The 13,589-nt window shown below is 32.9% G+C and overlaps 1 protein-coding gene across 1 annotated transcript in view; it reads left to right on the top strand.

Annotated features, from left to right (window-relative positions):
• The window catches only part of LOC113052660 (deltex 1, E3 ubiquitin ligase), a 24,991-nt gene extending 12,064 nt beyond the window's left edge, over positions 1 to 12,927 (top strand). The window contains exons 3-9 of the mRNA XM_026217053.1: positions 2,740 to 2,801; positions 3,757 to 3,918; positions 5,286 to 5,347; positions 5,475 to 5,633; positions 7,313 to 7,474; positions 11,857 to 11,946; positions 12,052 to 12,927. Of these exons, the coding sequence (XP_026072838.1) occupies positions 2,740 to 2,801; positions 3,757 to 3,918; positions 5,286 to 5,347; positions 5,475 to 5,633; positions 7,313 to 7,474; positions 11,857 to 11,946; positions 12,052 to 12,276 (922 nt within the window). The 3' untranslated portion in view covers positions 12,277 to 12,927. The remainder of the gene's footprint in view (positions 1 to 2,739; positions 2,802 to 3,756; positions 3,919 to 5,285; positions 5,348 to 5,474; positions 5,634 to 7,312; positions 7,475 to 11,856; positions 11,947 to 12,051) is intronic.
• Positions 12,928 to 13,589: the final 662 nt, after the last annotated feature.

Genomic DNA, 13,589 nt, shown 5'->3' with positions numbered 1-13,589 from the left:
TATAAAACTAAATAAAAAATAAAGATTAAAATAAATGTATTGCACTTTCTAACGACAGTATCATCTCAGTTTCATTAATGTATTGCTGAATCATCAGGTATCATTAATTATCTCAGGGCATTTTTCATTGAGCAGGGCTCTGCTGCTGAAGAGCTACAAGAAAAAGTTTGATACATGAGCGGTGGTTTGCAAACAACGTTGTTTTGCAATGTCGCTAGCATCTTGAACTTACCGGTGTAGCAGTCGATTCTGTTCCCCTCGGAATGTCTGTTCTGTTCCCCTTTACGCAAACATACTAGAATTCTTACTAAAGAGTTACTAAACGTACGATCAGAAATAGCGTGCGCAAGAAGTGTGGGAGTGTGAGTGTGAGAATAATTTTACTATGCTGGAGTGTAGCAAGAAATTTGTCCCTTTTTGCTTTCCTTACATCCAGGTGTGTTTGGAGTATTTGCATGCGGGAATGTTGCCAAATCCGCGGAATTTAGGCTACTTTGGGAAAATGTTTGATTAACTGTTTGGTTGGGTTTATTACACGGACCTGGCAACCCGAGCGGAAACAGACATTCAGAGAGGAACAGAATCGACTGCTACACCGGCCTCGTCGTCTCTGTTTGTTTTTTTGAGGAAGAATGTGCTCAGCTTAGAACATTTGGCCGCGTCAGTTTCCAAAGCTTTCTTCTTATTTATTCTGGACTTTTCAGCGCCACATTCGCGCTTTCTGCTATCCATTTTTTATCTCACTTTTTTATTTTTATTTTTTATTTTTATTTTATTTTTATTTTTATTTTGAGCAACTTGCAAAATAAAAATAAAAAAGTGAGTGAGTTGGGGGCGGGGCCAGGGAGTCAACAGATAATCACGTCATCATTATCTTGCAGCCTGCACTCTGCGAGAAAATATTAAATAAAAAATAGATAAAAGAGTGGGGCCGTGGTAAAATAATAATAATAATAATAATAATAATAATATAATATATATTTCAACCCAGTGCCATGACAACAACGGCCCTCGCAGCCAAAAAAAACATACCGGTGCTCCCGATTAGCCAATCCGGGCCTGGATACAGTAATTAATTTAGATGTGTAGAATAGTAAATGTTCATTTCATTGAATAAGGTAATAATTCCATAAATCAGATGTGCATATCAAATAAGCAGAATATTTAATTTAATTTAATTTAATTTAATTTAATTTAATTTAATTTAATTGTCAATTTAATTTAATTTAATTTAATTTAATTTAAATTTAATATAATTAAAATTTTATTTAATTTTCAATTTAATTAAATTTCAATTTAATTTAATTAAATTACAATTTAATTAAATTTAATTTAATTTTTTTTTATTTGACAATTAATTGAATAATGTAATAATAGAGAGATCAGTTATTTTTTATTTAGTACTGTCTTGAGTAAGCTATTTCACACAACAGATGTATATATATTTTATTCATTCATTTTATATATATATATTTGCATGTATGTATGTATATACCAAAAGAAAAAATAATAACCGAATATGTGAAAATGACCCGTTCAAAAGTTGATGTTGACATCAAGACAGTAATAAATAAAAAATAACATGCAACCTTTTTATTTTGTGATTTTGCATATTCTTTAAGCACTTATGAGCACGACTGTATGTAATAATATATATGTGATGCTTTCACAATGGTACAGTGTGTGAGGCAGTTTGATTGTTATCTTGTTTTTGGCTGTTCTCATTCAGTAAATTGATGTAAAGCTGAGTCTGAAGTCACTGCACACTAACAGAGTTCAGATTCCTGGAGCAGCTGGTGTGTGATCAGAAGAGGAAGTGTGTATTGTGTGTGTCTGGTGTTGATGATGGAGACGCTAGGGTCTCGCTCTCGTCACTTTCAGAAGGGCTTTGACTATGAAAGAGAAATACGAGATACGAGCACGACCGTCTCCTGATCCGTATTAATGTGAGATGCACTATTTTACTCAAAAAGCTGCTTAACTCTGTGTGGATGGAAATGTTTTTATTTTGTTCAAGTTAAGCATGCAAGCAAACAGATTAACTGTCAACAAGTGTATAGAAATTTTTATTATGCATGTTTTTTTGTTTTTTTTTATTTTAGCATTCTGTCTCCTTGATTGATTGATTTGCTTTATTATTTATTAATAATGAATTATTATTTATTTTATTTTATCAAGTCATTAATTTATTTTTAGATTTTTTATTATTATTTGTTTTATTATTATTCGTTTTATTATTGGATTTTTTATTTTATATATATATATAGTTAATTCTATTAATTTATTGTAATTATTTGTTTTATTATTTCTTTATTATCATTTTCTTACTTATTTTAATTTTTTTTATAATTTGTTTTATTATTGTTGCGTTTCTCCAGACTTGAGATGAATGCATGTTTTCATGCTGGACTGGATGATCTTCTCTCCTCAGGGATGAAGAGTCTCATTAGTTGTTCTTCCTCATGTGGTCTAATAAGCTTTTCCAAGTAACTTTAGCTCTGGCGTCTTCAACTGTGTTTACATGTGTGACACTGGATCCTGATTGGTCAGATAAGAGCTTAATTTGATTGGACGGTTGCACTGGAGTGAACAGATAAAGAAGGCTGTGATTTTAAGGGTGGATTAGAGTCTGGATTGACTGCTTTGGGACGTTCATCTCTCGTCATCAGAGATTTGGATGGCTGTAAAAGCTGTAAATGTGCATCGTTGACTGTCTGATATCTGTTTCCTGTCATCTAGGGTTCCTGCACTTCCTGTGAAGAATCTCACTGGTTCAGGACCGGTCCATCCTGCATTAGCAGGTACTTCCACAAAATCTCAAATTCACTTAAAGAACTTCACTGCCATTTATTTTGTGTTCACTCTGTACAAAGGTTTATACAAATGATTTTAGTATGCAAGTAAACTAAGTAACAATTAATGATTTTAACAAAAATATATAGACTCATATTTTATAATTAAGAATTAACATACATTTTATTTTGTAATTAAACAGTTTAACTCTGTAAAAAGTGTATAGAAATAGTTTTCCTCGGTTTATTTTAGCATGCAAGTGAACAGCTTAACTTTGTACAAAGATATATATCAATGATTTTGTTTTTATTTCATTTATTTTAACATGCACGTAAACTAAATACCAACCAATGATTTTATTAAAAGATGTAAATTAATAATTTAGAATAAAGAAATAACATACATTTTAACTCTGCACAAAAGTAATTATTTTCTATTATTTATTTTATTTTATTTTACATCCAAATAAACTCAGTACCAATTCATGTTATTTTATTTATTTATTTATTTTACAAAAAGGTATTTAGGATGAAAAATTACCATACATTTTAACTCTGTACAAAAGTGTATAGAAATAATATTTATTATTATTATTGTTTATTTTACCAAGTAATTAAACAGCATAAATGTGTTCAAATAAATATATAATGTATATAATTGTATTTAATTTTAACATGCAAGTAATATATGTACCAATGAATGAATTTTACAAAAATACATCAATTAAGAATTTAGGATTAATAATTACCATAAACTTTATTTTGCAAGTAAACAACTTGACTCTGTAGAAAATTAGTTATTTTATTTTATCATGTACGTAGCAAATACCAATGAAAGATTTGAACAAAAATACATTATTATAATTAGATTTACATTAATGCATTTGGTGGATGGTGCACAGTTTATTAGTTCATGCATTCCCCGGGTCTGGAACCCATGACCATGTGTGTGTCTCTCTGTCAGGAATGACTGGGATCCTCATGTGTGCCGCCGGGTTCCCCGTGTGTTTGACTCGGGCTCCTAAACCCATCCTCCATCCACCGCCGGTCAGCAAGAGCGACCTGAAACCCGTGCCAGGAATCAACAGCATCCGGCGCAAGACCAAGAAGAAGCACCTCCGTAAAGGTGAGTGTGTTTGTCGTACGATTGATTCTGTGTTTGGGCTTTTGAACAGACTTTGTGTGACTCGAGCAACGACTGAAAGTGACAAGGACACCATAGATCTGTTTAACTTTGTGCTAATAGATTTGTTTTTGTGCCTCTGTTCCTGCACAAATCAAGGAGCAGGAATCAATAGTGTTTTATAAGTCCAGACCGCAGGTGTGTGTTCATGTGTTAAAGGTCACAGGAATAAAGACGCTCTTTGTTCTGGAGAGTACATTTGTCTTTAGCATCATTCAATGATAAAAGGATTTATAAATAAAGTATTAATGGTAGTGGTGTGTAATATGAAGGGATTTGTTTTATGTGGTTTCCCCGTCACATGGAGCTTCAGAAACAAACCAGCTTCTGTCTGCAATCTTAAATGTCTTAGTAAAAGCCTAACCAGGGACATGTATCTGTATATTTTGCTCTTATTTATTTTTTTTATTATTATTTTACTTGCATAGTAATTCTGCACTATATATATATATATATATATATATATATATATATGTATATATATATATATATTTTTTTTTTTTTTTTTTTTTTTTTTTTTATTGAATTTAGAACAAAGGTGTATATAAATTGTTATTATTTTTTTTTACATTTTATTTTATTTTTGCATATTTCGGTTTATTTTATTTACATTCAAGTAACCAGCTTAACTCTATACAAAGGTGTATAGAAATTGTTTTATTTTATATATTTTTTCAACTTGTATTTTATTTTATTTCAAGTGAACAACTTAACTGTACAAATGTATATATGAATGATTTTCTTTTCTTTTTCTATTCTTTTATTTAAATAATATTACAGGGAACAGCTTAACTCTATAAAAAGGTGTATAGAAATGTTTTTATTTTAATTTTATTTTGTATATTTTATTTCATTCTTATTTGTAATTTTATTTATTTATTTTTTTTATTTTAGTAAACAAACTGTACAAAGGTGTATAGAAATCATTTTCCTTCATTTTTATATTCATTTATTAAATTAACATTCAAGGGAATAGCTTAACTCTACAAATGTGTATAGCAATGTTTTTTATTATTTTATTTTATTTAAATTCAAGGAAACAGTTTAACTGGAAGATGTATAGAAATTATTTTCCTTTATTTTTATTTTCTTGTATTTAATAAACAGCTTAACTCTATACAACTGTGCATAGAAATGGTTTTATCTTTTATTAATTATTTTAACAAGTAAGCTAAGTGTGAATGATTTGAACAACAACAAAAAAGCATAAATTAAGTTTGGTTTAAGGGAAGAGTTTAAATGTTAAAATTAAATGCCACACAAATGCATGACTAGAGATCACTGTCTGTCAATATTGTCTCTTTTTCCAGGCAAAAAACCAGAGGATGTGGTTCGGCGCTACACAGAGAAAATCAAAATGGCTCCGGATGAGGTGATTCCTGCACACATGTGATTGATGAGCGTCATGTGACCAGCCAAGCGTTGTGTTGTTTACTAGCAGAGCTAATGAGTGAGGCAGCAGATGTCTGTCAGTGTTACTCACTGTTGATATCCGTCAGGACTGCACCATCTGCATGGAGCGACTGGCCACCGCGTCTGGATACGAGGGAGTGCTGAGCTACAAAGGCATCAAGCCCGAGATGGTCGGCAAACTGGGAAAGTGTGGCCACATGTACCATCTTCTGTGTCTGGTGGCCATGTATAACAACGGCAATAAGGTCAGAACACAATGACATGAAGACTGTGATCACACCAGTCTGTTTTATTGTACATGAGGGAGGATTTTAAACAAACCAACCATATTCAAGATCAGTCATTAGCATACACAGACATTTTATTTGCTGCAAGAATGCATTTAAAAATCTTACGCAAAAAGACTAACTGTATGATCCTATGAAGCACTGCACATTATATAACAGAAGTACTTGAAGTCTCAAAACTCACGTTATGGCTTGTTTCAAAAGTCTCTTTGGGGAAAAATAATGGGATTTAAAAAAACTGGAAACTACTATTGAGTTGCGAAAAATAACCTACATTGGTTTCCAAAAAACAGAAAAGCTCTACAGAGTTATTATTGTTAACCAAAATTCCCTGTCTTTTGCTCTCACATTGACTATATCATACTTGTTTGTTACATTAGAAGGGCCCTATGATTTCTGTGAGGCAGAAAACGTGGATGGAATCCATAAAAATAAAAAAGCAATTTACTGTATAACGTGGAATTTCATGTTTTGATTTGTCATCAGACTTTTTCACTCCCTAATATCGGTATTGGTATCGGCCACATATCGGTCAGGGTCTAATTTAATGTATATAATAGTGATGCAAAGTTCAATTTAATAAGATAAACCAGTTCTTTTGGACAGTTTGGCTCAGTGAACCAGTTCAGAAAACCGATTTATCGGTTTCTTAAGTCATCATGCATTTGTTTTCCAACAAATCAGTGTCATATTATATCAGTCACGTAAAGTTATTTTTGTAAATGGATTGCTAATTTATGCATTTCATTCACTTAATTGATATCTGTGGTCAAAGTTTCAGACCATACATAGTAGCCTACATCTTGTATAAGTTTAGTAAATGTTTCAGTAAACTATCTGCAACAATCTAGTAATTTAGATAAAAAAAAACTAACAGCCCAAAACAGCCTTTTTTGTCAGTTTTTTATAAAGAAACTGTGATTTTTCCTTGGACGATTCAGAAGACAAGTCATCAATTTCAAAGTTAACTTTGAGCCTTAAATGTCATATTTTTGTGTTTGACAAGCTTTTATTTTTTTCCTTGATTTTTTTGTGTTTTTCAAAGTGTTGTTTTTTGCCGAATTGGATGGAAACCAATGGGCTTCAATTTGAGTTGGAACAAAATGTGTTCAGCCTTTCCAGAACACATCAATGTGTCGAAACTTATTAAAACTTTGCATGGACATTCACAGCCCTAAATAATAAATATCAACCAAATTTCAGGAAGAAATTGTTTAAATAGTTTTACCAGGGTATCCAACGGTTTGAAAGTTGAATGTGGTCAAACTGTGCCAAACACATTTACATTAATTCATTTGGCAGATGCTTTTATCCAAAGCAACTTTCATTGCCTTCAAGGTGCTTCAAGTTCTTGCTTTCACTGGGATATAAACCCATGACATGCTCTAATGTTTGAGCTACAGGGGAAAAACAACAACTATATTTTAAATGAATCATAGTTGACAAACATACTTGTGGATAGAGTTCAAGAATAAGTGTCAGAATTTCATTATTTACTCATCTTTAATGCATCAAACCATGAAAGATGGACACAAGCATTGGTGCGATTGTGGCTCTGAATGCTGCATCACAAGTTCTCCTCAGTTTTTTCTCGTTGTTGTTGTTGTTGTGTATAATGTGGTTAATGTTGGTCTCAGGACGGCAGTCTGCAGTGTCCCACCTGTAAGGCCATCTACGGGGAGAAAACCGGCACACAGCCTCCTGGGAAGATGGAGTACCATGTGATTCCTCATTCTCTACCTGGATACTCTGATACAAAGACTATCCGAATCGTTTATGACATTCCCTCTGGGATACAGGTATATTCAATCAAACATATTATTCTAAATAAATATAAGTAAAACAAATACATAATGTTTTTCATTTTTTTAAGTTATTAGAAATACATTTCTGAATATATATGAAAATAAAATTATTAGAAATCTTATTAGAAATATGTTTAATGCTGATATTTTTACAATAGTAGCTTGTGAGATGATGTGTATGATGATTTGAGGTTTTTATTTACATTCTATGAATTATTTTAACTGTACAAAAATCTAAGTAATAAAATAAAATTTAAATTAAATTTATGCATTTAGATGACGCTTTTATCCAAAGCGACTTACATTGCATTCAGGCTAACTATTTTCTCCTATCATGTGTTCCCTGGGATTCGAACCCCCAACCTTGTGCTTGTTAACGCAATGCTCTACCACTTGAGCAGAAAAAATTATAAACTAAATAACTGAGCAGCTTATCTCTGTATGCAGATACATTGTTTACTTTTATTGTATTTTATATAGTTTTATTAGATTTTTTATTAATTAAACATCTTAACTCTGTACAGATATGTATAGAAATTGTTTAATGTTATTGTATGTTAATATATATTTCTATTTTTAAGGAAACAGTTTAACTCTACAGAGATGTATAGAAATGGTTTTATTTTATTTTTGTTAATTAAATGTTTTAACTCTGTACAGATATGTATGGAAATGGTTTAATTGTATTTTAATATATTTTTATTTTATTTTTAAGTAAACCGCTCTATACAGAGCTGTATAGAAATTGGTGTATTGAATTTTTTTTATGTCTTTTTATTACGTAAACAGCTTATCTCTGGACAGATATGTATAAAAATGGTTTTATTTTGTTTTATTATATTTAATTTCATGTATATTTTAATTTTATTCTTATTAAGTAAACAGCCTAACCCTGTACAGAGATGTATAGAAGTGGTTTTATTTTATTTTAACATGAAAGTAAACAGCTTAGCTTTTATGAATAAAATATATCAATTAAAATCATAAAATATATTTAGAGAAAATTAAAAAATAGCGTTTATTTGAATGTATTTTGTCTATCAAATTGTGTATGTTTGCAAAGATGTTTGCACATGACCAAAGGCTAAAAAGATGCTTTCATAAAGGAAAAAACAAGACAATATTTACTGTAATTTTTGTGGAATAAAATGTGCCCATTCTAAAAGTGAACTAAAGCATTTGTTCTTCGCTTCAGGCGGCCCAGTTTTCAATTAGAGAGACACTCTGCACCCATATTTAATATGTCAGACTGTTTCTGCAGAATGACCGTGGGATTGTTGCTTCTGGTCACTGGGTTTTCACCGTGTCTCACCATATGTGAGACAGGAAGTGGCTGCGTGGGGATTTCCTGCTCAATGGGGTCAGTGGTGCAGCTCATTCTGGGTCATCATTGCTCATGTACAGTACTTGCACACTGTTTTTGTAAGATCAGCCACCCACTCTCTTTCTGGGCTCTGACATCATAAGATTAGCTTGATTTAAAAAAAAAATATATATATATATATATATATATATATCCCATCACTTTCCTCAACATGGAAAGGAATGTGGTTCTATGTCAGTGTTATTTTAGTATCATTGAGATACTATTTAAGGTAATATATATATATATATATATATATATATATATATATATATATATATATATATATATATATATATATATATATATATATATATATTCGAGAAATCGGAGGGGGTTCGCGGATCATTTGAATCAATTCGAGAGTTCGTAGTGGGTTCACAAATCATTTGGATCAGTTCGGGAGTTCAAAGCGGGTTCGTGAATCATTTGAGTCAGTTTGGGGATCGCAAATCATTTGAATCAGTTCGGGAGTTCGGAACGGCTTCGCGGATCATTTGAATCAATTCGGGAGTTTGTAGCGGGTATGCGAATCATTTGAGTCAGTTTGGGAGTTCAAAGCGGGTTCGTGAATCATTTGAGTCAGTTTGGTGATCACGAATCATTTGAATCAGTTCGGCAGTTCATAGCGGGTTCGCGAATCATTTGAGTCAGTTCGGGAGTTCAAAGCGGGTTCGCGAATCATTTGAATAAGTTTGGGGATCGCGAATCATTTTAATCAGTTCGGGAGTTCGGAGCGGGATCACGAATCATTTTAATCAGTTCGGGAGTTCGTAGCGGGTTCGCGAATCATTTGAGTCAGTTCGGGAGTTCAAAGCGGGTTCGCGAATCATTTGAGTCGGTTTGGGGATCGCGAATTATTTGAATCTTTTTTGGCTATAATAGAGTACCGCCACCTCTTTTGGGCCACTTAAAGCACTATATATATATTTATATATATAAATATAGATTTTATATAATATAATTTATATTAAAAACTATTATATACATTTTTATTTGTTTACTTTAGATTAGAATATTAGTTTTAGTCAATTTTAGAGATATCTTTCAGTATTTAATATAAAAGTATAGTTCAGTGTTATTTTAGTATCACTGAGATACTATTAAAGTTATGTTTTAATAATTAGTAAAAAAAAATGTTTGTATTTTATGTATTTAGTTTCAACTATTTAATTGTAATTTAATGGTAGTTAATATTTATTTATATTGATGATATTAAAATCGAAATGTTGTAATACACATTATGTATTTTAATTATATTTGTAATTTTATATACAATTATATATATATATATATATATATATATATATATATATATGTGTGTGTGTGTGTGTGTGTGTGTGTGTGTGTGTATTTATTTATTTATATGCATATATTTGGTAAGATTAGAAGTCTGTATTTTAAAGATACCTTTCTGTATTTACTGCTGTAGAAGTATCAGTCAATGTTATTTTAGTATAATTGAGATTTACATAACATTCAGTCATTCAACAAGAAGTTGTGCAGCATGCTCCATTGGAAAGGGCCTGATCTTTCTGATGCTGTGCAATGGAAACCTGTGAGATTTAGTAGTCTTTGCAATGTGGTCTTTGAAGGTCAGCTGGTCATCAAAGCTTACACCAAGATTTCTGACTGAAGTTGATGGGGAAATTGTAGAAGAGCCTAGCTGGATGGAGAAATCATACTGTAGAGTTGGAGTGGCTGGGAACACAAAAAGCTCAGTCTTTGCCAGGTTAAGCTGTAGATGATATTCTTTCATCCATGGCGAGATGTCAGCCAGCCAGCCAGAGATCCGTGCAGCTACCGTTGGATCGTCTGGTTGAAATGAAAGATAGAGCTGTGTATCATCAGCAAACCAATGGTAGGAGAATCCATATGCCTGCATGAAGGGACTTAGGGATGTTGTGTATATGGAGAAGAGGAGGGGTCCAAGAACTGATCCCTGAGGAACCCCAGTGACCAGTTGATGTGCTTTGGATACCTCTCCTCCCTAAGCCACCCTGAAAGACCTATCAGTAGGATATGATTCAAACCAGTGAAGTGTAATCCCTGTAATGCCCAGTGATTGACAGTGTCAAAAGCAGCAGATAGATCCGGCAGAATAAGAAACGTTGATTTGCAATCAGCTTTTGCAATCGGCAGGTCTTCCGTGACTGAGAGTAGGGCAGTCCCTTTTGAATGTCCATTTCTGAAACCTGACTAGTTAGTGTCCAGTTTGTTGTTCTCTGAAAGAAACAATGACGTTTGAGGGTTTTCGCTATGAATGGAAGGAGAGAGACAGGTCTGTAGCTATCTGTAAGTGAAGTGTTTAATATACATTTTAGAGATACTATTATAGTATCTGTTTATATATATATTTTAGTAATACATTTTAGTAATTTTGTTGTGTTTTTGTCATTTATTTTTAATTTATTTACATTTTTATTCATTTATATTTCAGGTTTAGTTTTTTTTATTTCAGTACATCAAGGTCAAAAATGTTACATTTTTTAATACTTTAATTAATTTGAGTTAGTGTTTATTTTATTTCAAGTACAATTTTTTTTTATTGTTTAATATTAACAGATTCTGTTACAATTACACGATGACCTACTTATGGCAATAATGATGGTAATAAAAAACACTGTTAATAAATAATGTGAGGTTATGGATGTTCAAATGTACGTCTATCAAACTAATTCAAAAGAGCAAGAAAATCCTTTTTTTTCGTGATATCTGCTCATTAATATTCCCAGCCCAGGCTTTGATTCCTGTGAGTGAATGTGTGTGTGTTTTATGAGATGAGAGGGATTGAGTCTAATGCTTCATTCTCTGCAGAAATGCTGTTCTGCTCGTCTGTCTTTCTTTGATCTGCATTTGTGAAGCTGTGGTGTGATCAGAGCGAGTCATGGCAGCAGATCTGAATAACAGCATGCCTCAGGCCTTCGTTAGTGTTTCCTCTCCGCTGTGTGCTAATTGAGCGAGCAGCGTGTGAAGTGTGTGACGGCGTGTGTTTTGTGTGTCTTTTGTCCAGACCACAGAGCATCCCAATCCCGGGAAAAAGTACAGCGCGCGGGGATTTCCTCGACACTGCTACTTACCTGATAATGAGAAAGGCCGGAAGGTGAGAATCAAGATCTGATGTGAATCACTATATCATGTATTAAAAAAAAAAAATATATATATATATATATATAATGGTTCACATTGTTTTTATTGCTCATTTCAGGTGTTGAAGTTGTTAATCATGGCTTGGGATCGTCATTTGATCTTCACCATTGGGATGTCCAGCACCACAGGAGAGATGGACACGGTCGTGTGGAACGAGATTCACCACAAGACAGAGTTCGGCTCCAACCTCACGGGCCACGGTTACCCTGACCCCAACTATCTGGACAACGTGGTGAGAGAACTGGCCGCCCAGGGCGTCGGAGAGGACAACCTGAAGGACTGAGGGTCGGTCCGCTGCTGGACACACCAACACACACACACACTCACACACACACACCTCATTCAGAGGAGTTCCTGACCGCTGGAGAGACCTTTGACCTCTCTGGGAACCAGGGTCCTCGCTGACCCCGAGTCACTGTAGGACTGTGTGATAGACGAGTAGATAATGGAGTGATGAAATCAGTCAAAATTACTCTAATATATTCCTAATTCACTGTCACAGCTTGCTTTCTCTCTCTCAATCTCTCCCGTGCTCTTTTTGAAGGCTACCCAGAATGCATCTGGGCTCAGAGCGGTGCATGTGGTAGTTGTATATACACACACATTAGTGGCTGACTGATAAGAGGTTATCAATGGCGATGCCTCTGCAGATGGCAGATATAAGATGTTATATCTAGGGCTGTCAAGTGATTCAAATTTCTTTTATCGAATTAATTACACAGTGTGCAGATTTAACATCATTTTTGGCTGAGAAATTTACCCCCAAAAGATAATTTAAAGCCATTATTGTGTTGAATGAGAAAAGCATTGCATAAACATAACAAAAAAAATTAGCTTTAGAAATACATATTTTGATTCAGCATTGCATACATATAAATTTTTTTGAATATTGAAATATTGTATGGTTTATAAAAAATGAAATGGTACGCTAAATCTGAGAGTAAACCTCTAGTAATTGGTGTCTTAATTGAGTCTTAATGAGCGATTTATTCAAATGGCTGATTCATTCAGTAATGAAGCCTTTATAAATGAGTTACTGAATCATTGACTCACTTGATTTGTTCAAACAGCTGATTCATTCAGTAATGAAACCTTTATGAATGAGTCACTGAATCATTGACTCACTTGATTTGTTCAAACAGCTGATTCATTCAGTAATGAAACCTTTATGAATGAGTCACTGAATCATTGACTCACTTGATTTGTTCAAACAGCTGATTCATTCAGTAATGAAACCTTTATGAATGAGTCACTGAATCACTGACTCACTTGATTTGTTCAAACAGCTGATTCATTCAGTAATGAAGCCTTTATAAATGAGATACTGAATCATTGACTCACTTGATTTGTTCAAACAGCTGATTCATTCAGTAATGAAGCCTTTATAAATTAAATACTGAATAATTTTCTCACTTGATTTGTTCAAACAGCTGATTCATTCAGTAATGAAACCTTTATGAATGAGTCACTGAATCATTGACTCACTTGATTTGTTCAAACAGCTGATTCATTCAGTAATGAAACCTTTATGAATGAGTCACTGAATCATTGACTCACTTGATTTGTTCAAACAGCTGATTCATTCAGTAATGAAAC

Source organism: Carassius auratus, chromosome 33 (genome assembly GCF_003368295.1).
Source record: "Carassius auratus strain Wakin chromosome 33, ASM336829v1, whole genome shotgun sequence".
Classification (NCBI taxonomy): domain Eukaryota; kingdom Metazoa; phylum Chordata; class Actinopteri; order Cypriniformes; family Cyprinidae; genus Carassius; species Carassius auratus.
The sequence above is the reverse complement of the archived record's forward strand: the minus strand, read 5'-3'. Positions and strand labels throughout refer to the sequence as shown.